The sequence below is a fragment of the Stegodyphus dumicola genome, chromosome 9 (assembly GCF_044657685.1).
Source record: "Stegodyphus dumicola isolate Sdum_Otavi_A_Nest chromosome 9, ASM4465768v1".
In the NCBI taxonomy this organism is placed as follows: domain Eukaryota; kingdom Metazoa; phylum Arthropoda; class Arachnida; order Araneae; family Eresidae; genus Stegodyphus; species Stegodyphus dumicola.
In genome coordinates, this window is record NC_140776.1 from 56,872,111 (window position 1) to 56,896,141 (window position 24,031).

A 24,031-nucleotide genomic window follows, 5' to 3' on the forward strand; every position below is an offset into this window, starting at 1 on the left:
AAGTGCTCTTGAACTTTGTCAAACCTGATGCAACCATCAAGTTTAGAAGACATTTTTAGAAGAATCTAACTACATCTTTGATGAAACCACATCTTCAGAATCATCTAAAAATGACATTTCTCCTGTCGCATTCCAAAGTTTTATTAAAAGGCTGGTAACAACAGAAGCGGACAAGACAGCCGAACAGGATGAAGAAAAATCTGCAAAAAATAAAGAAACCTGCAAAAAAGATTAAAGGACGTTGCGCTGAATGCGGTAGAATGAAGAATAATTTCACTACCATAAAATGCTCTGATAGCTCTAAGTTTACCTGCAAAAATCATCTGGGCAAGACAGTACAACTTTGCAAACCCTGCTGCAGTGAACAGGGACAATCTGAAGAGGATTAAAGTAGGGAAAGGTTTTTAATTTTTACATTTGTGAAATTTATTACTTAGCGAACTTTTCTTTACAGAATATTTATAATTTGTAAATTTGATTTATGATCTTATAATTTTCATACAGAAAATAACATAGAGTACTATATAAATTTAAATTACAATTCCAGTGCATTCCATTTTTTTAATTAATTAAAAATTCATAATTTCCATCTTTACTGCTTTTTTTCTGTTATTGTTTTTCTTATATTCTTTTTACTATGAAGAATCACCTTATTAATGCAATGTATAAGATTAAATAGTTTCAAACATGAAGCAGAGGCTTGAAAAACGACCTGGCGTACTTCATACACCGCTCCTCTAAACTGTACCATACTCCAGCTGAGGGTTAATGAATGGTGAAATCTGTAGTAGGGTTCTAGATCTAGAAAATACCGCTACCGATAGTGGAGAAACTGACAGAGATGTTACTGAAAATGAGAAAAATTTAGATTGACAAATAAGTCGGAATTCTCGAAACAGCAGTTACAGGACTTAAACAATGTAACTGAACAAAAGATTATGTCTGTCTACAGAATTAAAGAGAAAGCATTAGCACACAAAATGAAGCAACTTAAACAACTTACATCGAAAGAAATGTTTAATAAGGTAAACAAATAAATATTAAGCTTTTTTAAAAAATTTTGATACACTTTAGATAATAAATGCTTCATTATTTTATAAATCATGATTTCATATTTTTTATAATTTCTACATGCCATCTTATTAGATTTAAACTGATGATCTAATATTCGGAAAAATCCCAAATCCGGAATTGCCAAAGTCCCGATGAGTCTGGATTTCGTTTTTTGTACGGTATATATCTGTACATTTCAGGAAAGGAAACATGCAGTTCATATTACAGAAATGATTTGTAATAGATATACCTTTATTACTGACGTAAATATATACTATAAAAAAATACTACTCATTTTCATACCATTCAACTTTTCAATTTCATCCCGCCTTTTTTCCAGTTGTTCAGTTAAATTCTGCTTCTCTTTCTTAAGCAGTTCATTATCTCTTTTTGATGCTTGCTAATAAGATTAAAATGATAAAATCAGTAACACATATATGGCGAGAATAGATATTTCACTCTATAAAGTAATAAAAATATAATTTTATCATAAAATAAATTGTTCCATTCACCAGCACATTTTTTAATTTAGATTAAATAATATTTTAGCTATCAATTTAAATTCAGTGAAAAAATTTAATAGTTGTGTTGTAAGATTAAAACATAATTTTTATAATGCAGTTTCCTTACTAAAAACATCAAACAGTATAACCCCCCACCTGTTTTAGTAAAATGAGAATACATTTATGCAGCACAGAAAGAAACTTATAAAATACAGTTCAAATATTAAATTGATCAATGGATTAAAAAATGAATTATATTATACTATTTTGATCAAACAGGAGAACTGCTAAAAATATATAAATACAACATTAAAGATAGAGTTTTAGTAATTAGAAAATAAAGTATTGACAAATCATTTTCAATATTTTAGTTTGATTTTGTAATCCTTTCCCCCTTTCTCTTTTTTTAATCAATTGCTTTTTTAAATGAACCTGATAAAAGAGCAACATTTTCCTGGAAATTCTCTTATTGAAATCAACATTGAAAAAGATACATTTAGTCATAACGCCTATGGTAAAAAAAAAGTAAAAGATAATGAATACCTCACAAGAGTATCACAGGAATTTTGTTGTGTTTTCAATATGCATCTCTTGACCACAAAATTTGCCTCGCCATTTAAAAACATAGCCATCTTCCACTTTGCAAAAAGTTTGCTTTGATGACCCTGCATTAGTATCATTTTTGGTTTATGAAAAAATTCAGAAGAGAATTTTTGCTTTTATAAAAAGAGATGAAAAAACAAAATAGGGTTAAGCAATTGTTATATGAAATAACTGAAGAAAAATCATTCTGAAAAAGTATGCATGTTTAGGGCAATTTTGTTAGATATTTTAATTGCCTAAAAAGAATTGCATGACAGAGAAAAACCTGTCCTACCAGTTGGTACACATGATAAAACTCAAGATTTGACACTAAGAAGGTAGATACAAAAAATAATAATAATAATAATAATAATAATAATAAATGTGGTAACAACAAATACAGAGTTCAAGTCTCTTCTTCATTATCGTCTCCTGCAACTTTCTGAGGATACTTAAATTGTTTTCCATAACAGTTTTCTTTCCCACTTTATGCCATATTGGTTATAACAGGAATGTTTTACTTTCATAAAATATAGAAAACTTATAGCAAAAAAAGAACAGAATAGCGATCTCAATAGATGTTTTGAAAAAGCAAAAAAAACTAGCCAGACCAGAAGAGGCTATAAAAACTGAATTTATGACTGCAAATATAGACAGTGTTTATCAAAAACAACACAGGATTTTTTATGTTTATGTCAAACAGTACTATTCCCTGTCTATTTATCAAAAATATATATACATATTTATTGTCTTCAAAAGTTTCTAGTATAACACAGTAATTCTTTTTCCTTTTATGATAATTGGGTTATTCTATCATATTTTCTACTGCATTATGATTACAGCCCCCTAGAACAGAAAGCTGATGGACAGTCAACTGGAAACTTTTCACGAATTGGTTGAAGGTTTGTGTCTCTGGTTGCAATTGCTCGCCTCCTGCTGTATGAAGTAACTTCAGGACAGATTTTCCCCATCTTCAAATTCCTTTATAAATTTGTGCACAATGTTCTTGACAATGATATTGTTTCTATAAACACTATTCAATCTTCTTTGTTAGGGAGATTGCATCTTTCCTCTGTCAGGTACTCAACGATGATGTATTGCTTTACTTTGTATCCATTATTTACTTGCAATGAATAAAATTATTAATTGTAAGAGTATATAAATATACTTGTAAGAGAAGAATCACTGCAATATATATAATACACTGATGAACTAATGGCAATTAATGAAAAGAATAGACTAACTTCTACATTACTTTTAGCATGACTCTAATTTTTTAAATATAAATAAATTGAATTTATTCTAGGCTTTATTATTTGTCTGTACATGATTATTAAACCTTTTTAATATATTCTTATTTCATATATTTCTTTTCTCAATGTGTTTGTAACACATTGTATGATATATTTTTTTATTAGACCCATAAAAAATTATAATAAAGGTGCATAGTAAGAAAGAATTATATCCTTAGTAATACTTACAAATTCAAGTTGAGATGAATCATGTAACTTCTGTAAATCTCTTAATTCTTTTTGAATGGAATTCAAAATTTCCTCTATTAAAAAAAAAGAACAAGGGAAGAAAGTGTATCGGTTTCAAATTGCTTATGTGCAAATAATTTTACTACAATATTCAAATTTTTCTTAAAATATTTTCCTATGCTAATGGTACTTTCAGTAACAAATCTACAAAACAAACCGCTCAAAAATAATTTTAAGTACTCTGCTGCTTAAAAAGATAATGAAACAATACAACTAAAAAGACAATGAAAGCAACACTGAGATATTATCTTAACACTATAAGCATATGCAAAATGCAAAAAGATCACATGTCATAGCAAGAGGATAAAACAGAAAAAGGCCAGATCAAACACTAACATACCTCATGAAGTTATATAATCAGACATAAAACAGCTGCACAGCTTTTTGGATTTTCTTATGAAAAGATCTATTTAATTGGAACTTATTAAGTAAATTTGCCTAATTACTTATTTTACTGTTTGTTTTCTTAATACTCATTTTTAAGGATCAAGTTCAGATTATTAAAGATAATAAGAAACACAAAATATTTATATAATAAGGTAACCTATACCAAATGCAGCAAATCTGACTAGATAAAAGTGGTCAGGCAGCTAAGAATATTAATACTGTTACAACATACATCATTGTTGTAACAGTAAATCATTCTTCTCACACAAAGACAAAACTATTCAAATTCTTTTGAAGCTAGCATGCTGCATTTAAGATGAAATGCTGAATGCAGTTGACATTATTTAACAGCCTTGATCTCTCTTGAATTTAGGAGAAATAAAATTTGCAATTTAGGTTTCACTATTATCAATTTCAAATTAGAATTTGAGATCGACAACAATTTCAAATGCCAACAACCTGCCAGATATTGAGCTTCATACAAATCTGTGACTGACAAAAGTAATTTGATAGTATGTTTGTTCTGCATTGTTTTGGGAGATTAAAAAAGTTAAAAAATCTATAAATATTGATATTTTTCAGTTCATTTTGTTTCAAGACGCATGATTTTAATTTTACAACAATTTTGACTTACCTTGACCATCTCATATTACTAATATTACTCATATGCTAAATAATAGGTATATTACTTCCTGAAGCATCCTCGGAAAGAATTTACAAATTTTATTAAAAATAGTATGCTGCATCTTTCTTGAGATTCTATACAGTATTTTTTAAAAGCAAAACAATATTCTTTAATACCATGCTACAGTACCTTAAATAATTAATTGTAAAGAAAACATGTTTGCCTAAAGGACTTCCAGTATGTTAGGCATCTGCACCAATCAAAAATGTCACCAATTTTGAGATGCTAATACATGGAAAAGTATTTTTTTTTTCGCTTCCTGCCATATTTGTTTATGAAAAGTGTAACAGGAATGCTTTACTTTCCTAACGCAAAGAAAACTTTATCAAAAAAAAAAAACATAGCAATCTCAAAAGATGTCTTGAAAATGCAAAAAGCAAACCAGACTTCTTAGATAAAAGACAAACACTTTTACACAACATAATTATATTTTGTGTTGTTCCTCTGCTCATTAAAACATCAGACAATTACATAAATCCGGCATCGAATTCAAATATGGCACATGGTGCTGCTTTCCCTCATGTGCATAGCAATAGGTTTCAGCTTAAAAAAACATTAGAGAATTGTGTAAATTCAATATTGTGGATGTTAATTTCAAATTTTCAGCATTTCAGTTACTGTTCATAAAACTTCAACTTCATGGATGTATATTCTTTTGTCCAACAATAAATTAAGTGAATAGCTCTTGTAAACAAGACACTGCTATCTTCAAACCAATTTCCAACCCACATTCTAACACTTTGCTTGTAATTTTTCACATTAAATTTCTATAAAACATGATTGTTCGAGAAATAAGTACAAGAAATTTTTACATTTTCTACTGTTTGACAAAATGCAATACAGTCAAAAGTCGTTAATTCGGACACCCATAATCTGGAATGATCTATAATCCGGACCTCAAAGCTAAAAACTTTCTGCGCATGCGCCGCATTGACAAATGCGCACACGCATATGCGCGTGCACGTAAAGGTCTTACGCGCACGCGCATATGCGTGTGCGCAAGTGCAGAATACGTTTTCGCGTGCGCGTTTAATGTATAATGGGCGGTGCAAGCTAAAATTATATAATTATCTATTTCAGTTAATGTTGATGATTGCGTTGTTCCTTAATCTTCGAATTGGATGCGGCTTATTATTTTTTGTAGACTGTAAGAGCAATTTTATAAAAGTAAACTTGAACTTTCGATTATGTCAATTTCCGATTCTGGAGCTCCCAAAGGATCTACAAAACGAAAGTATGTATCAATGTCCGTCAAACAAAAAGTGGAATTGCTGTAAAAAATGGATAAAGACATGAAGAAGGTGACAGAGAGGTTAGTGAAAACGAAAAAATTTCGATTGACAAGTTAGTCGGTATTCTCGGCACAGCAATTAACGGGACTTGAACAGCGGAACTTTGTAACTGAACAAAAAATTATGTCTGTTTATAGAATTAAAGAGAAAGTATTATCACATAAAACGAAACAACTTACATTGAAAGAAATGTTTAATAAAGTAAACAAATAAATATTAAGCTTCTTTTTTTGTAAATTTTGATACCCTTTAGATAATAATTGTTCTTTATTTCATAAATTACGGTTTCATATTTTTAATTTTAGAATTTGTGCCTGCCATCTTACGAGATTTAAACTGATGATCTATAATCCGGAATCGCCAAAGTCCCAACGAGTCCGGATTAACGACTTTTGACTGTATTTCTGATGAAATGCGAAGCTTTCTTTCTCATCAACTGGCAAACTCCACAGTCCCATTGTGATTTATTATATGAAGAAACATATTGTTACGTTATTTTCTTCCTTCACGTTTGTATGGAGTTCGTAGATTTGGAGTGAATAACACGACACTTGATGAAGTATCAAAACACACCTTATTTACCAGCATTGTCAGGACTGCTCCAAAACACGTTTTACAGTCGTTGATGAACTACTATAAACACGCTGACATGATTAGCGACACAGCCTTCAGGTTATCAGGCTATCACGGTGGAGACAGCTTCACGTCAAAGCACTAGAGTACAGCTCTTCACTTTGCTTAGTCATTCTCGGAACTCCACGTACTCTCGAGACTCTCCACGCTACAATTTGCGATGCACTTGACGAAACACAAGAGTATAGCTCTCGACTCAGCGCAGTTAAGACAAAACTCGGTGATGCACTAATTCACAATGCACTAAAAGACTCTCTCGATGCCCTCGACGACCAACTCGGCGCTAGACTTCGAGACACTTGCTCAATGACTGACTATCAGCTTGCTAGACGAGGCACACACACACACTGACTGCTGACCAGCAGGGTTTATATAGTTTTTGGCTTTTGTTCAAAAACATTCTGGGCAAAACCAGTAAGAATTCGTTCCAGAAGGTTCTCCATCCTTCCATGGCATATTGCCAATTTTGTCGCCAAATGCAGCAACCCTGCCTTCCCTTGCCATTTTATGGCAACCCTAAAACTGCTTTGCGGGGAAGCCATCTCATTGCGCCTTGACATTTCGTAATACTGCCCCCTCCCAAAGACTGCACGTCCCGGGCAGTACAACACTTGGTCAGAAGCATAATCAATACAAACAAAATGTAATGAAACAAACATAAGGAATTAACAACTAAAGAAACGGATACTTACACTATGTACAAGTTACATACACAAACTAAACACGTAACAATTTTAAATTATACAAATTAAAGTTCTGAATGAATTTCAGTCTCAGTCTATTCACTAAATAGGTTTTTACGGGTCAAATACGTTTGCACTGCAGTTCACAGATGCATTTCTGTTTTGCATATCACAGTCTGAAGATATAGTCCTTTCAGACTTTTCATCCACAGGAAGATCTGAAACAGTTTGGTCACCAAACCAATCTGTGATTCATTCTCAGCAGGCATACAGTTCACCTCGGTATTTTTAGCAATCAATACATGCTTATTTTCCTCCGTTTCCAGGGAGCCAGTTCCGATGTCTGCACCAGGGTCGCGAATAGAACCCGATCCTTTACAAGCAGAAGTATTTGGGTATAGAATCAAGTCGTCTGCAAAATCTGCACTACGAGACGCACACATAGTTTGCAAAGTGGGTGAATTTTCAAGCAATACTGGAGCACACTGCTTAAGCTGCACATCAACTTCTCTCATCTCTGCATCACATGCATTTTCAGATGGTTCAATACTTGCTAACTGCAACTTCATAACTTCACTAGCAGTTTCTACCAACTTTACTGTTGCATTTTCACGTTCTTCCATCTCTACTTCAAGCATTTGAGAATCAGGAACTTCTTTCTCGTCTTTCTTCATGTTTTCGTTCTTTTTCTTTAATCCCGTTAGTTGTTTCACCTCTAATTTCTTGATCTTCCTCAGACAGTTCATTAGCTACTTCCTTCATTTCTTCATTCTTTGATTCTTCAGATACCATTTCTATCACTTCCATATCGTCTTTTATGGCTCCAGTTTCTTCTGTAAGCTCCACTTTCACCTGTTGGAGTTGCTCTCACAACTTTTCTTGGCCGACATTAATTTTTCTCATCTGGCTTTCTTCTCTTCCAGTCAGGCTTGCATTTCTTTCAGTCCAGCTTTGATCTCAGCTGTCATCTCTTTATATCCAGCTTTTATCTCAGCCAGTCTGGCTTTCATTTTTGCCTTCATCTCAGCTAAAAAGTCCATCAAAGTTATCATTTCCTCTGCCATGGTTTTCCTCTGCAGACGAGTCACTGGCATTCACTCGCAAACCCCACTCCTGTCCCCAGTTGTTGCGCTTTTTTTAATCCCACTTCTGACACAATATATTACTTCCTGAAGCATTCTCGGAAAGAATTTACAAATTTTATTAAAAATAGTATGCTGCATCTTTCTTGAGATTCTATACAGTATTTTTTAAAAGCAAAACAATATTCTTTAATACCATGCTACAGTACCTTAAATAATTAATTGTAAAGAAAACATGTTTGCCTAAAGGACTTCCAGTATGTTAGGCATCTGCACCAATCAAAAATGTCACCAATTTTGAGATGCTAATACATGGAAAAGTATTTTTTTTTCGCTTCCTGCCATATTTGTTTATGAAAAGTGTAACAGGAATGCTTTACTTTCCTAACGCAGAGAAAACTTTACCAAATTCCAGTTGTTACGTTATTGTCTTCCTTCACGTTCGTATGGGGTTCATAGATTTGGAGTGAATAACACGACTCTTGATGAAGTATCAAAACACACTTTATTTACCAGTATTGTCAGGACACCTCCAAAACACGTTTTACAGTCATCGATGAACTACTATAAACACGCTGACATGATCAGCGACACAGCCTTCATGTTATCAGGCTATCACGGTGGAGACAGCTTCACGGCAAAGCACTAGAGTACAGCTCTTCACTCTGCTTGGTCGTTCTCGGAACTCCACGTACTCTCGAGACTCTCCACGCTACAATTTGCGATGCACTTGACGATACACAAGAGTATAGCTCTCGACTCAGCCTAAGATAAAACTCATAGTCTAAGATAAAACTCGGCGATGCACTAATTCACGATGCACTAAAAAGACTCTCTCGATACACTCGAGGACCAACTCGGTGCTAGACTTCGAGACACTTGCTCAATGACTGACTATCAGCTTGCTAGACGAGGCACACACACACACTGACTGCTGACCAGCAGGGTTTATATAGTTTTTGGCTTTTGTTCAAAAACATTCTGGGCAAAACCGGTAAGAATTCGTTCCAGAAGGTTCTCCATCCGTCCATGGCATATCGCCAATTTTGTCGCCAGATGGACGATTTCTTGCCAGATGTGGCAACCCTGCCTTCCCTTGCCATTTTATGGCAACCCTGCCTTCCCTTGCCATTTTATGGCAACCCTAAAACTGCTTTGTCAAGCGCGTGAAGCAATCTCACCGTGCCTTGACATTTCGTAGCAACATATTCAATCAAAACAGAAGAGAAAGATATCAAAGTGAAAAATGAAATTAGGAAAGCAACAACCTTGTATTTGGCACAGATTTAGTCAAGAATTTGAACAATTTCAAAGGCAAGCAGGTACAGATCCCTCTTCATCAGAAACAGAAATCTGCATAACATATCTATGCCAAACACAAATCTTTGATTTGCTAATTTTATGTATTCAATGCAAAAACAAGCATTAATAAGAAAAATCACCATTGAATTTGAAAGGTGGAAATCTGCACGTATGTCTTGTGTGCACTTAACTGGTTCCCACATTAATATATTTTGGTGACAACATTGGCTTTCACAAAACTATTTTGAGACTACTTTTCAGAAGGTGCAGATGATCAAAGAGAACTGGACTTTCTTAAAAAAAAACGAGAAGCATAAAACAGAGTTAAGAAAAGAGACTATTCTATTCTAGAGCCTAGAGGAATGCTTGCATATCAGCATATTTAGACAACTATCATCTACTACATATATCAAGTTCATATAAAGGAACTATCATATAATGCTTGATTGGAGCATTTCTAACTTAATGTGCAGTTTCTTCAATATGTATCTTTGACACAAATACTGGTAATAACTCCAAATGACTACTGAAGTTCACAAAGAGCAGATACAGCCAAACTGTAGCTTGCCGGCAACTTGAGGTGCTTTGGCCTCTATGGCGATGTGAATTGCTTGCAAAAAACAGTGTTTCAAAATATAATTGTCTTTGAAATAGAAATCATGCATGGCATGTTTCTTTATTATGACACATTTTATTATGACATGTTTTAGTTTAATTTCTTAAATTATATTATACATACAATAATTTAATTGATTTGAAACTGTTTGCTGCACACTAATCATCCAAGTAATTTTCCTTATTTTTTCCCATCAGGTTAACTTTACTTGAGGCAGTTTCTGTTGACATTCCTTTCTGTTGCTTCTAACCCCATTGTTTTGTAACAACAGCTGTGATTCATTGTCTCAGAAGATTAGCTATACCTTATAGAATATTATCATTATTCAGACCTTGAATGACTTAATAAAATATTTATGCTAAAGAAAAAAAAAAAAAAACCTCTTTAAAGAAAAATTACAGTCCATGCAGTTTTCAATATGGGAAAATACTTGGAACCTGGGAATTATGTGGTTGGTGACATAAATCTTCCTCTTGTACTTGAGTTAGAAGACCAGTCACCCCTTGCTGACAGGCAGGTTGCTTTCAAAATTGATTCCCTGTCCCTCAGTTAGGCCATTTTATATAATTTTCACAATCACACAAAAATATGTTGCAGATACATTTTTTCTCTTTCTTCTTAAAGGAGGAATCTTAGTGACTTTGTCCAGGCCTCTTTAGTATGGATACAGTGATCTGAAACTGTTCCCACAAACTTGCAGATAACACTGGATATTATACTGAGATCTGTAGCCACCTGTACTTGTGACTGGTCTGCCTACAATCTACCAGCCTACATGTCTACAACCCTAAATGCCTACATAGCATTTCGTTGTCCATATATTCACGGCTACTCATGTTATCTGATACCTTACAAAATTTACCCAACTCTTGCAAGAAACATTGTGAATATCCTGAAAAAGTACAAACATACAAATCGCTGAAAACCTCTTACATGCTTCTATCCCTTCCATGATCACAGTTCAATAGGCACGCACATGTATAGTTATGTATTCAACTTCCAACTTGCCCCCTGATTTATGCTGCTAAAGAACATTTAAACAATTCTTCAGTGGCATAATTAGTACCTTAGGTTCAATACTTTTGATAAAAATAGATATAATTTTCAAATTCTCTTAATTTTACATACGAGTGAGTTATTATTCTTGGACTATCTCTTTTTCTGAATTGCTTTCCTGCTTCCATAGACAATTTGGGAGAATGTAATTTGGGTTTCTTCTTGTACAATTCCAACATTCTGCAGAATCAGTAAAAATCATGTATTTGCTTGGTTTGATTTATTTTTGATGGTGTCTCTTGTCTTAAATCATGTGATTATGTCATATCCTGCTGAATAACTTTGTTTTACTTTTTGCAATATATCTTACAACCTAATTCCAAAAAAATTTTATTATAAGCTCATGAATTTCCAGAGAAATTTGTCCAGATGGTTTTTACATTCTTAATCATCAAAACTAAAATTAGGCTGCAAAGAACAAATTAAAGCAATATCTCAATACTGACAACAGGAAAATCATAAATAAGTTTGAAATTTTTGTGTTTTAAATTAGATAAATCTCAAAACTAATAACATAATAAATATATTAATTGGGAGATTATAAAATTTCCAATTATTAAAACCTTTTATAACCAAAATCATAACCTTTTATTACCTTCCCTTTTGTTTATGATAAGTCGATTTATTTATCGTTGATTTGTTAAGGCATTTTATATAAATTATTCTTTGTATTGAACATTCCTTTTATAAAATGTTAAGAACACAAGTGTCTGACTTTTATTCTGAACCACTGTAAATATGAAGAAAATTCTTGAGTTCAGCCTGTGTAGCTCATTGCTACCCTGAGCAACACAGGTTGACCACCACTCTGCTATTCTTCCCTGTTGGTTAAATTTCACTTTAGAGCTTAAGCAAGCCGTGTGTATTTTGAAAATACTTTAAATTGAGCTAAGATTTATTAGATCATGTTAATTTGTGTTTCACTGCTTGATCCAATTTAAATAGATGTTCTAAATTGCCCATAAGTGCACAAAGTTATTTCTGTTACATTTTTATGTTTTGCAACCATCAGACTGACAAACATAAGTGTTATTTTAAATCTTCACTTTGAATTCATAATTCTTGTCATTTTAAAATGTAGATGGCATGATAAGTCATTGGATAATATTAATATTTCCAGTAGATTTGCCACTTAAAATCAGTGCAGAACTCTAAGCCACATATTACAAACAAAATTAAAAAAATAAATTGTTGCTATAAGAAAGGCTTATAATAATTAAACAACAATAACAATATATAAGTTGTCCTACTTTAAGTAAAACTGTAACTGTAAAATTATGTCACATATATTTTGAGTACTTATGAATTAACACAAACACCTTGACACAATTTTTGCAGATGAAAAGGTATTACTGAATAAGGATTACATGATACATTATTTCATTCATTGCTGAAAATTTCACAAACATACAGTTTAAAATTAAGTTCAAAACACAAAATATAATCATTTATTCATAAAAACCATTGGAACATAGAATATAACAAAAAGAATACAGACGAAAATAGTGATGTTGCTTAAGTAAAGAATTGTTATGAACACAGTAGTTGCCTGAAGAATGGTTATGCGCATAGTTGCCAGAGTTCGGCACATTTCGAAAATTTGGCAACTTGTACTAAACTGGCTGTGGTAACACAAAAGTACCACATTTTTTATTATTATAAAATTACAATATTTTTTTTTTCATACAAGAAATAAATATAGCTCCCTTCCCAGAATACTTCTAACTCATAAGAGAATGGCATTATGAACTTTTTTAAAGATAAAGATAATTAAAACTTTTTAATATACTTTAAATTACTATAATCAATTTTGGAATCAAAAAAGTAATAATCAATCTGTTGGGAGAGCTTATAAAATAAAATACCAGCAATTTGATTTTTCCACATACTAAAAATTACAGTTTCATACATTGTTTTAAAGATATCAAACATGAATGAATTTCAAAAACAAATTTTTTGGTAAAAATTCTAAGTTAAAAAAATACAGTTTAAATTTCGGTAATTTTTGTTAACATGTATAAATAAATTATGCGCTAATTTTCCACTTAAGTAGATGCAAGACAAAATGAAACTTTACCAAATTCGCTTATCTGTAACTTTAACTTTGTACATGAGTCAGTACTTTCTTGCAACTGACGCTGCACTGCAGTAACTTCTTTTTCATACTGGAATTGCTGCCGTTCTATTTACAAAAATAAAATCATTATTTATATACATAAGTTACTAAATCCTAAAGCATTAAATATTTATTTCATAATAGCAAAATAAATAATGTTAATAAAAGAAAACTTCACACAACTCACAATTTTCATAAAATTTCAAGCATAGGAAAAATTTCAAACTACCAAATATTTTCTATAAAATTTTCTTCCCCCCCCTTCAAATAAATATTTCTAACAATTAGATTTAAGAGAGCATCACAGAATCTTCCAAACTTTCCCATACTCGTGGCTTCTACTGATTTGTTTTCACGTTTCAATGTTTGTTCACAAACATTGCAGTTACAGGCAAACACAATCACATGCAAATTGCATACGATTTTATGGTACTTTTTCTTTATCTGTCCACAAATCTGGCAGTCGTACCTCATTATGTTTTGGCAGCCATTTTTATTCTTGATTTAGTTTATTTACTTATTTTATTCCATTTAGACTGTAAGACAACTTCTCATATCATATCTGTCGGAATTTATTTGGAGAAAGAAGCAAACAAGTGAGCAAAAGAAATTATGTTGATTCCATTATAGAGGCAACAGGCAGTTTGCACGTGAAATAAACACTAACTGACACAAAAACACCCCCTTCTACTTTTTTTATAATTAAATTTATTTTTCACATTGTCTTATTATAATTATTATGCATTGTTATATCATGTTATTTGTTTTTACAATACTGAGAGCAAATAAAGGAAAAGTACCAATTTTATGTTTAATGTTTATTAGAGATAAAATCATGTGCAAATCATAACTTTTAAAAAAAACTTCATACATAGGAAAAATTATGAACTATCACATTCTTCTGATTTTAAAAGACCCCCCCCCCCAAAATCAGCAAAAATGAGATATAATGCAGAATTGCAATTTGTTCCTAAATTTCCTTTTTCCAAATTTTTCTAAATTTTCGAAACCAATTTGTGGCTTTTAGTGATTTGTTTTCTACTATTTTGTTCATTTTAAAAAATGTTTCACTACTATCACTTAATGCTTGGATTATGCAATAATGAAAATCAATTCCTTAATGCTCAATTTTTCCCCAATCAAATGGTCCAGAACACTTTTTTTAATGAAAATACATAAAATTTGAATATTTCTTGATTTAAAGACAAGTGTGTAGGCTTGGTTTTGAGAAGAAAACTTTCAGCAGATTTTAACAAGCATAAAGAAACACTTAGCAGATGTCCTAACAACACTCACTGACATACACATTTAGCAACAATAATTTTAAAACCAGCCAAGTCATACTCAGATATGAGCAAATATATGAGCTGCCAGTGCCAATGTTACTCATTAATGAGTGTTATGAGGTTTAAAAGAATCAAACTTTGAACAGAAAATTATTAGGTTTGAATCAAAATGAGAACACAATGCAAGGTAACTATCACAGTAGGTAACCATCTTAACACATTGACAGCAACGCAGATATTAATTTTCTTTTCGTGCAGCGGTGCTACAATTAGTGGTCCGTTTTGTGGAGAAACACAGCGCCAAATTATACTTTCAATTCTTGTACAGTAATACCTACTATCTAAGTTATTTGTTTTATATTAAATGTTTGATTATAATGTTGAAATGTATACTGTTGAATAATTAAAATAACTTAAATTTTGTACTACGTATTTTTTTATATACAAGTGTGACACATCAGCGAGGTCATCCCAGCCTACGGAACAATCAAGCATGACCCACTGGTGGGTCAATATGCAAACCAATACTCCTACTAGTTTCTCTGTATTTTATCTCTTAACTTGTCAATCTCTCCACTATGCACCTATGAGGTTTTATTTGATCTGATAGAAGTTAAATAGTTCAAAACCCCTGACAGATGAGAAGCAAATTATCACTATGTCTGAAAGTAACTACAAAGTAAGATAAAGGTTTAAATAAGCCTCTAATTTAAAAAGACCTTAGAACATAAAGGCATGTTCTTATGCTAGCAAAATCAACTACAGCTTTTGGTGATTCAATTAAACAGGAACAGTCAAATTCAAAGTGGACTAGTAGTCAAAGACTACACAATTTAATTTTAATCTAAGCTGGTTCAGTAACATGTCGTAACATAGTTATCATGTAACAAATTCAAATATCGCAGCGATAATGCAATGACAAATAATTACAAGTCACTACAGCTGTTAGGTTTTTGTACGAGTTGGATGATGGATGAAAGACATTTGATTTTTGCATGAAAGCTGATTTAATTGCCAATAGATATGAATGAAACGAAACGACGAAAAATTTAATTGAATTGCTTACCCGGAGGATGGAGGAGATGGTAGTAGGAAGCCTAAACATACGCACATGAAAAAAAGGTATATTAAAAACTTAATGTTTCATTTATTTATTTGTCTCTGTGTGTTAATTTTTGTTAAAAGATTTGTTATTTAATGTTTTTATGTTAGGAAATATGTATTTTTGGCTATTTATTCCTCTCTGTTTTTGTATTTTTGTTACTTGTTCGTCTCTGTGTGTTAAGACAGCGCCGAATTTTTTCTGGTTACCATGACACTTTTAACTTTGTTTTAGCTTCCTCATTTTGTTTAAGTGAAAATAGATCGATATGTACATGGACAAAGTTAAGACAGTGCGGTTAGGACAAAGTATTCCTAGTTTGTGCAGTTCTCTGACGATTTTTTTTACACTTAAAATAGGTTGATGTATATATGGACACCGAGTTTGTGTAAGTATTTGATTTTGGCTAATCTTTGGAATGTGGTAACAGGTAGTTTGGCGACATTTTGGTAAGGCTGTAAGGATCCTAAGTTTTACTAACATTTATTTTATTTTAAAACTGTACTATCACTTCTTATTTTCTACTTCCAGTCACAATTAAATGCTTTAACTTGTTTATGCAAATTGTCTTGCTAACACCCAAGTACGAGGGTTCGAACTTTAATAGTGGCAACTATTTATTTACAAGGAATACAAAAGTGATTCATGTCACCATGTTTTACAGTCCTTCAATATAGTTGCCAGCATTGTGTACAACCCATTTCCAACGATGTGGAAGTCGTAGAATACCTGTAGCAGCACCTGTTTTGTTGATAGTTTAAATGAACCGGTCTACTGCCGCAAGAATCTCGGGAACAGTCTGAAAGTGAGTGCCACGAAGTGGTTCCTTCATCTTAGGAATTAAGTCATAATCACAAAGGCTTAGATCTGGGGAGTATGGTGGATGGTATAGCACTTCCCAGCCCCATCGCTTGAACAAATCAGTCACAGCTTGCGCTGCATGTGGCCAAGCATTCTCCTGCAAAATGAAAGGAGCGTTCTACAGAAAATGTCGCCGTTTTTTTCTCAAAACTGGTCGGAGATCGTGCTTCAAAAATGAGCAGTAATACTGCGCAGTGACGGTCTGCTGTGGAGGAACGGTATGCGTTAGGATGACACCATCACAATCGTACACGAGAATCACCATAACTTTCACATTGCTGGGGTTCTGACGAAATTTCGAACGTCGTGGTGACCCATGATGACGCAATTTGTTTGATTGGCGTTTTAGTTCTGGCTGGTACGATCGGGCCCAAGTCTCATCCAGCGTAACGATACAGCGTAAAAAAGCATCTCCTTTGCACTCATAGCACTCCAGGTGGGTTCAGGCAGCATCGTATCGTAGCCATTTCTGCATTTCCGTCAACTGATGTGGAACCCATCGTGAAGCAATTTTTCTCATGGACAGGCATTCCTTCAGAACGTGCAGCACAGTCGTATGCGCTAATCCTGTTTGTCCGGCCAGCTAACGAATCGTTTGGTGGCGATCACTGTCCATTAGTGCGGCAACAGCTTGCACGTCTGCATCGCTCACACTCGGACGACCTGGCCGCAGCATGTCTGCCACGTTTTGGCGTCCTTCATTGAATGCTTTCACCCATCTTGCTACGGTTCTGTAAGGCAATGCTGATTCCCCGCAAGCCTCTTGAAGCCCTTGATGACACTGTCATGCTGTACGACCTCTGGCACATTCAATTTTTATCCAACATCGTTGTTCTTCTTTTGAAAACATCCTGACAACACTTACTTTAGACCGCAAGCTAATACAAGGATCCGTTCTTCGCGTCACTCCGCATGCGCGAGACGTAGGCAGGACGATTCTTTTTGCTGAGAGGTAAGGTAGGTATGTAGTTCACGTGTGGTATACGCGATATACTTTGGTTTTGTCGTGTAGCCTTTTTTCAGCTGTGTTGCCACTATTAAAGTTCCAACCCTCGTATTTAAGTTGTGGCTTTTTGCCAAGAGTGAGAGACAAAAGGAGATTTAGGAAGCAAGCCGCTTGCCACTGCAGTTTTTACGAGTTTTCATTCAGTTGCTGGTTGCCTTTACGGCCAGAGGTTTAGCCCTCTTGATAACTGTAAACGTATTGTAGTTTCAGCAGCTTGGCGTACTACATATGTACCCTTTTAAATAAAGGCCAGTCTTAGTGTTAGGCATTTGTATACTAATTCAAATTTAGCTTTTAGTTAGAGTTTTAGTTAATAGTTTTATATTTTTACGTTCAGACCACAAGTGGTTGGTCTATGTATCCCGAAATTTGGGAATACCTGTAAAGTAATAGAGAATAAGGGGTTTCGTATACCCTTCCTGCTTGTGTCGTCTATTCCACGCAATCTGGAACAGAGCTTTTTTAAGTTAACTCTTCTTATTCAGGATACAGTATGTTCCCGAAACAAGTGAAAAGACATACATCTTCTGACAGTGGCGCCCGAAGAAGAATAACCATGGCCGAGTTTCAAGAAGAAGCTGAGAAGCCTGCAGCAGCGGCTCAGAATCCAGAAATGCCAGCTGCCGCCCTGGAAGGATTTGGCTACATCGTCCAGACCATGCATGCATCGATGAAACCAGCAGCAAGCTTTGACGGAAACTCACTGGTGACTAATTTTTTGGAAAAATTGGATGACCACTTCATGCTATATCCAGTCCATGATATTCAGAAAGTCAGCTACCAGCGCTTTGAGGGGCCAAGCGCTTACTTGGCTCAAATGTATTGGTAGGAACCTCTTGGGTCAAGTGGGAAGTCCCACTTACGAAAATTTCAAGACCGCTTTGGTAAAGGCCTTCCCTGTCGTAAGAAATCGTGCCAAATTGGAGGTGGAACGCTTCAGCCCATACCAGCAATGAATTGAAAATCTCTCAAGCTTTATTTTAAGAAAAATACACGTCTTTAAACTTTTGTATGGAAGCAGGCCAGATCCTGAAATAATCCAAGTAATTTTGCCTAGGTTACTTCCCCAAGTACAAGACTTCATTGAATTAAGGAATCCAATGACATTGGAAAAGTTATTTGAGCTCGCAATCCAGGTTGAAATTAGAAGAACAGCGGACATTGAAAGAAGACGCCAGCACGAGCAACGAAGCCAATTTGGTGCGCCAAGACTACAGCAGAGGCAAGAACACGGCTACGGAAGCAAGTCGAATCACTGGTCAAAGAAACCAGAGTATCCAAAAGCAACCAGGGAACATCGACAGTTCAATAATAAGCCAGAAAAAAAGTTTGAAGGCCAGCAAAAAAAGAAGGAAGGCCTGGAAAAAAAGAAAGAAGATTTAAACTAAAACGGATTTCTGCTGACGGGAGGGTGCGGAAGTGCGGAGGCCAAGAAAATCCTTCTTCCTTCAAGCTCAATACAGTAATTGTAAAAAATTTGATTCTTCCAAAGATTGAAGTTTTGGTGAACAATATTCCAGCCACCGCACTCCTAGATACAGGCGTGCAGTGTTCCTGTGTGGCACAAGATTTTTTTTAGGAAATACTTCCGTGAATATAGAATATATAATTCGGATAATACAACAGTATTAGCTGCCCAGGGGGAACAATGCAAATGCATAGGTAAAGTACCACTCTACATCCGTATTAAGGACGATCAGGTAAAAATTATGTTTTTTATCGTAAGAAATCTGCAAGCACATATAATTTTAGGGATAGATTTTCTTTCAGAGACCAAAGCAACGCTTGATTTTAACCAAGCGCCCTTAAGCTGACCATGAAACCAGTGCTGGAAGAAAAAACAGAACCACCCACATTAAATCTCCACCACCTGCCTACGGGAGAGCAAGAAAAAATTCGTCAAGTGGTAAGTGAATTTTCTTCTTTATTTAGTGATATTCCCGGATTTACTCACGTCAAAAAACATGAAATCGATACAGGAGATTCACTGCCAGTTCACCACAAGCCATATCGTTATAATAAGACTAAAGAAAAAATTATAGAGTGGCACATTCGAGATATGTTAAGTAAAAAGATCATAATGCCCATCTCAAGTAGTTATGCCAGCCCAGTTGTGTTATGTAAGAAAAATAATGATTACCCAAATTTACATCCAAAACAGTGGCGTTTCGCAATTGACTATCATAAGTTGAACAGCATAACTAAATATCCGGTATATCCGTTACCTACAATTGAAGAAATTTTAAGGAACACAACTTCTACGAAATACATGACTACATTATATTTAACAACAGGCTATTTTCAAATAGGTGTAAAACCAGATATGCCTAAAACTGCTTTTATAACTAAGTCTGGCACTTATGCATTCTTGCGTATGCAGTCTGGCCTTTCAGGGGCACCGGCAACATTTCAGCAATCTATGGACATTGTGTTAAGACCTGTTCTGTGAAAGAGCCCATTTATATATTTAGACGATATCATTATTACTAGTGATAATTTGAATCGACATATAAAACATATAAAAGATTTGAGAGAGGTGTTTTCATTATTAAGTGAGGCTGGTTTAACAGTTAATGTTGAAAAGTGTAAATTTGCAACCACTGAATTAAAATACTTTGGATATAAAATTTCTCAGAAAGGAATCAAGATGGACAAATCAAAAATAATTGCCATTCAAAAGTATCCGCTGCCAAATACAGCAAAGACGCTGTCTTCTTTTCTAGGACTTTAGTCATACTATAGGTCCTTTATAAAAAACTTTGCAACTATTGCTGAACCATTGTTAAAATTAAAAAGGAAAAAGGTAAGATTCTTGTGGACCGCCGAAGCCAATAGTGCTTTTGAAAAATTAAAACAAGCATTAACACAAGCCCGTTTTGAAATTTCCTGAGAACAACGAGAATTTAGAAATTTCGGCAGACGCTTCGGATTATGCTGTAGGAGCAGTACTTTCCCAAAATCAGCAGCCCGTGGCATTTTTAGCAGAACTTTAAATGAAACTCAAAGAAATTATTCCGCGACTGAGAGAGAGGCACTTGCAGTTCTGTTAGCAGTGCAAAAGTTCCGAGTCTATTTTGGAAGGGCGCCAGTAACAGTGTATTCTGATCATGCGGCAGTAACTAGATTATACTCGGGGAAAAACTTATCCCCAAGGTTAATAAGATGGGCACTCAAGTTACAGGAGTACAATTTGGTAATTAAACACACCCCCCGGAAAGGAAAATATCGTAGCAGATGCCATATCCAGAATAAAAATAGATGAAGCAGGTAATACTGTAAAGGTGGCAATGCTCACAGCATATACGATACCTTCCCGAGAAACTGTAATAACCGAACTGGGTAAGGATCCGGAATTTAAAAATATATATGATTATTTAAAAGATCCTGAAAATTTTAGCCACCAAGATATTGTGGCGATAAAAAATAGGCCAGCCCATTACGAACTAATAGATGGTCTATTATTTTATACAAAAACTACGAATTCCAACCTGTTATCCCAGCTAGTCTTAGATTAAATATACTGCAGGAATTGCACGATTCGTCGTTGGCATCTCATGGTGGTATTCAAAAAACCATCCAACGCGTACACGAAGCAGTTTATTTTCCTGAGCTGCAAAAGTTAACAAGGGCGTATATCCAGTCCTGCCCAACATGTTAAGCAGTTAATTATGTTAATTTCCACCCAGCCAGGTTTCTAAATAGCATTTAATCAGAGTTTCCAAAAAGTCGGTATCTCCTTGTAATGGTTGACCATTTTAGTAGGTGGACCAAAATTGTTCCCTTAAAACAAGCCTCTGCGAAATTAGTTACTGATTCTATTTTAGATAAATATATTTTTAAATACGGGGCGCCCCTAAAAGTTATATCGGATAATGGTCCCCAGTTTGTAAGTAACATATTTGAAGACATGTGCCAAAAACTGGGCATACGTCATTTAAAATGGTCCGTATTGTCCGCAGTCAAATATAGCGGAATGGGTCAACAGAAATATAGTGAAAATTATTCGTAGTTATGTTAAAAATTTTCATAAAAGCTGGGATAACCATGTTAATGAATTAGCTTTCACTCTTAGGACCGCCAAACATGACACGATGGGCAAAACTGCTGCCGAGTTATTTTTAGGCAGAAAGAGTATAACGCCATTAAGCAAATTATTTTATGTTCAAAAAAAGAGCCCCTAAATTTCAAATGGGTGATACAGAAAAAGTAATTAACGAAGCAAAGAAGAACACTGAAGTAGCACAAAGAAAACAGAAGTTGTATTATGATATGAAATGACGGGGAGTAGCTTATAAGGTAGGGAACGAAGTGTTAAAAATTAATCATTCACTTTCTTCAGCACCAGAAGATAAAATTGTGAAGTTCTATCCACGATTTGAAGGACCTTATGTAATAGAAAAAGTAACTCGGGCTGTAGTGGTATTAAAAGCCAAGAATGGTGAAACATGCAAGGTAAATATTGATCAAATCAAACCATTCTATAATAGTAATAAAATGCAAATATTTAAAGATCTTTTGCAGGATCTGGCACGGCAGGCACAATCTCCAGATGTGACACAACGATAATCACAAGGGCCAGCCATGAGTAGAGAGGTCTACATGAAAAGAAAGTTCCCCATGAAAAACTGAAGGTAACACGAAAAAGAAGCCGTTCCACTGACCAGAAAAGAGATAACACGACAGACCCCAACATGAAGAAGGAAAGAGTTCGAGAAATGCAAAGAGAGCTAGGACGTAATCATAACACTGCTCCAAAACGAAAGAGGGAACTATGAGATAGGATTTTATGCAGCAAATGTCCGTGAATCGACCAAGGAAAGCCAGCTGCGGATGCAAGAAAGCAACAAACATTTGAACGGCCAGCAATTAGATCCAGGCAACAACGGGTGAGAGTTGACCTGATACCTCCAAGAACAGCTGCCATCAAGCGTCCGAGAGTACAATCAGAAGTTAAGAAGAAGGTTTTCAAGGGTCATCAAGCATGCAAAAAAAAACGCACTTATGTAGAAACTGAAGAGCAAACCCGCACAAGATGGAGGATAAACCAGACGGTAGTCTTCGCTACTTTACAGGACTGGGCGGCTAAATGGATGTCTGAATATCACAAAGATAAGTAAAACCTTATGTTACTTTGAAACTTTAAGTTAATTTTTCGTTCTTACTGCAAGTGGCAGAATTTAAGTTTTACAGCATGTGAGGCTTACCTTTATCACCAAAAAGGCGAGAAATCAATTTTACCCATTTTGTTACTATGTTTTTCAACTATTCGCGAGTAATCTAAAATTATTGTTTAATAGTGATGTGTAAATACTTGAGTATTGTAAAAGCTTTTGTAATCTATGAGAAAGGTACCTTAAGAAAATTGTAAAAATATTATATAAAATTTTATTTAAAAAATTCTGACAAGAAAAGAAATTTTAGTCTGAAGAACTTTTGAAGCGTAGTATTTAAATGTAAAAGAATTAGCACTTGCTTTGAAGAAATAAAAGTTAACAAACATTGTACTACTAATGTATCTTTTGAAATGCGTACAATTAACGGCATGTTAATATGTTCTTATGTACAATGTGAACTGTTATCTTAAAAGTTAAGAAGTACTGTGATATATTAAAAATGAAAATGTTGTAGTAATGCCAAAATTTTAACTTATTGGTATGACTGAAAAAAGAGTTAAGCATTGTGAATATGTGCTAAAGTTTGAATGAACATAGTTAGGCTCTCTGACACTACACTTCAGAGTTAGCCACTTCTTGAGAATAGTACCTCAGGGTTCAGAGATGAATATAAGGAGTATTCTGGGGTCTTGTTATGTTGAATTTTAACACATTAGTGTTTTGATTGCAGGTGGTAGTGTTGAACACTTGTACATAGACACGCACATGTTTGGTGTTTTTCTTTACAACACGTCCGAAAGCATGGGAGATAATTAAATAATGGCATGAATGAAATAAGAATAGTTTTAAAAGAAAGATATATATGTTCATGTTACTTGCTATTTGATTGTTTAATATTTCATTAAACTAGTTTTCCTTCCAGATCTCTGGAAGGAACCAGATTCAACTAAGAAAAACTTCTGTTTGTAGATACAGTACAGATCAAAAGTAATTGTCCATGGAATTGATCATGTAAAAACAACTTTTTAATTTCTAGATTATATAGTTTTTAGTGAGGAGTGTTCATAAAAGATTGGCCTCGCGTTCGATTTAGAATCTAGAGCTAAAAGTTTTCAACAAGGTCGTTTAGAC

General features: G+C 34.2%; 1 protein-coding gene across 2 annotated transcripts in view; it reads right to left on the minus strand.

Annotated features, from left to right (window-relative positions):
- LOC118200699 (uncharacterized) overlaps positions 1-24,031 on the minus strand; it is a 249,500-nt gene that overhangs the window by 218,464 nt on the left and 7,005 nt on the right. For both annotated transcript variants that reach the window (XM_085823472.1, XM_085823471.1), the window contains exons 2-4: positions 13,493-13,597; positions 3,620-3,693; positions 1,357-1,453 (exon numbers count right to left, since the gene is read on the minus strand). In XM_085823472.1, the coding sequence (XP_085679598.1) occupies positions 1,357-1,453; positions 3,620-3,693; positions 13,493-13,597 (276 nt within the window). The remainder of the gene's footprint in view (positions 1-1,356; positions 1,454-3,619; positions 3,694-13,492; positions 13,598-24,031) is intronic.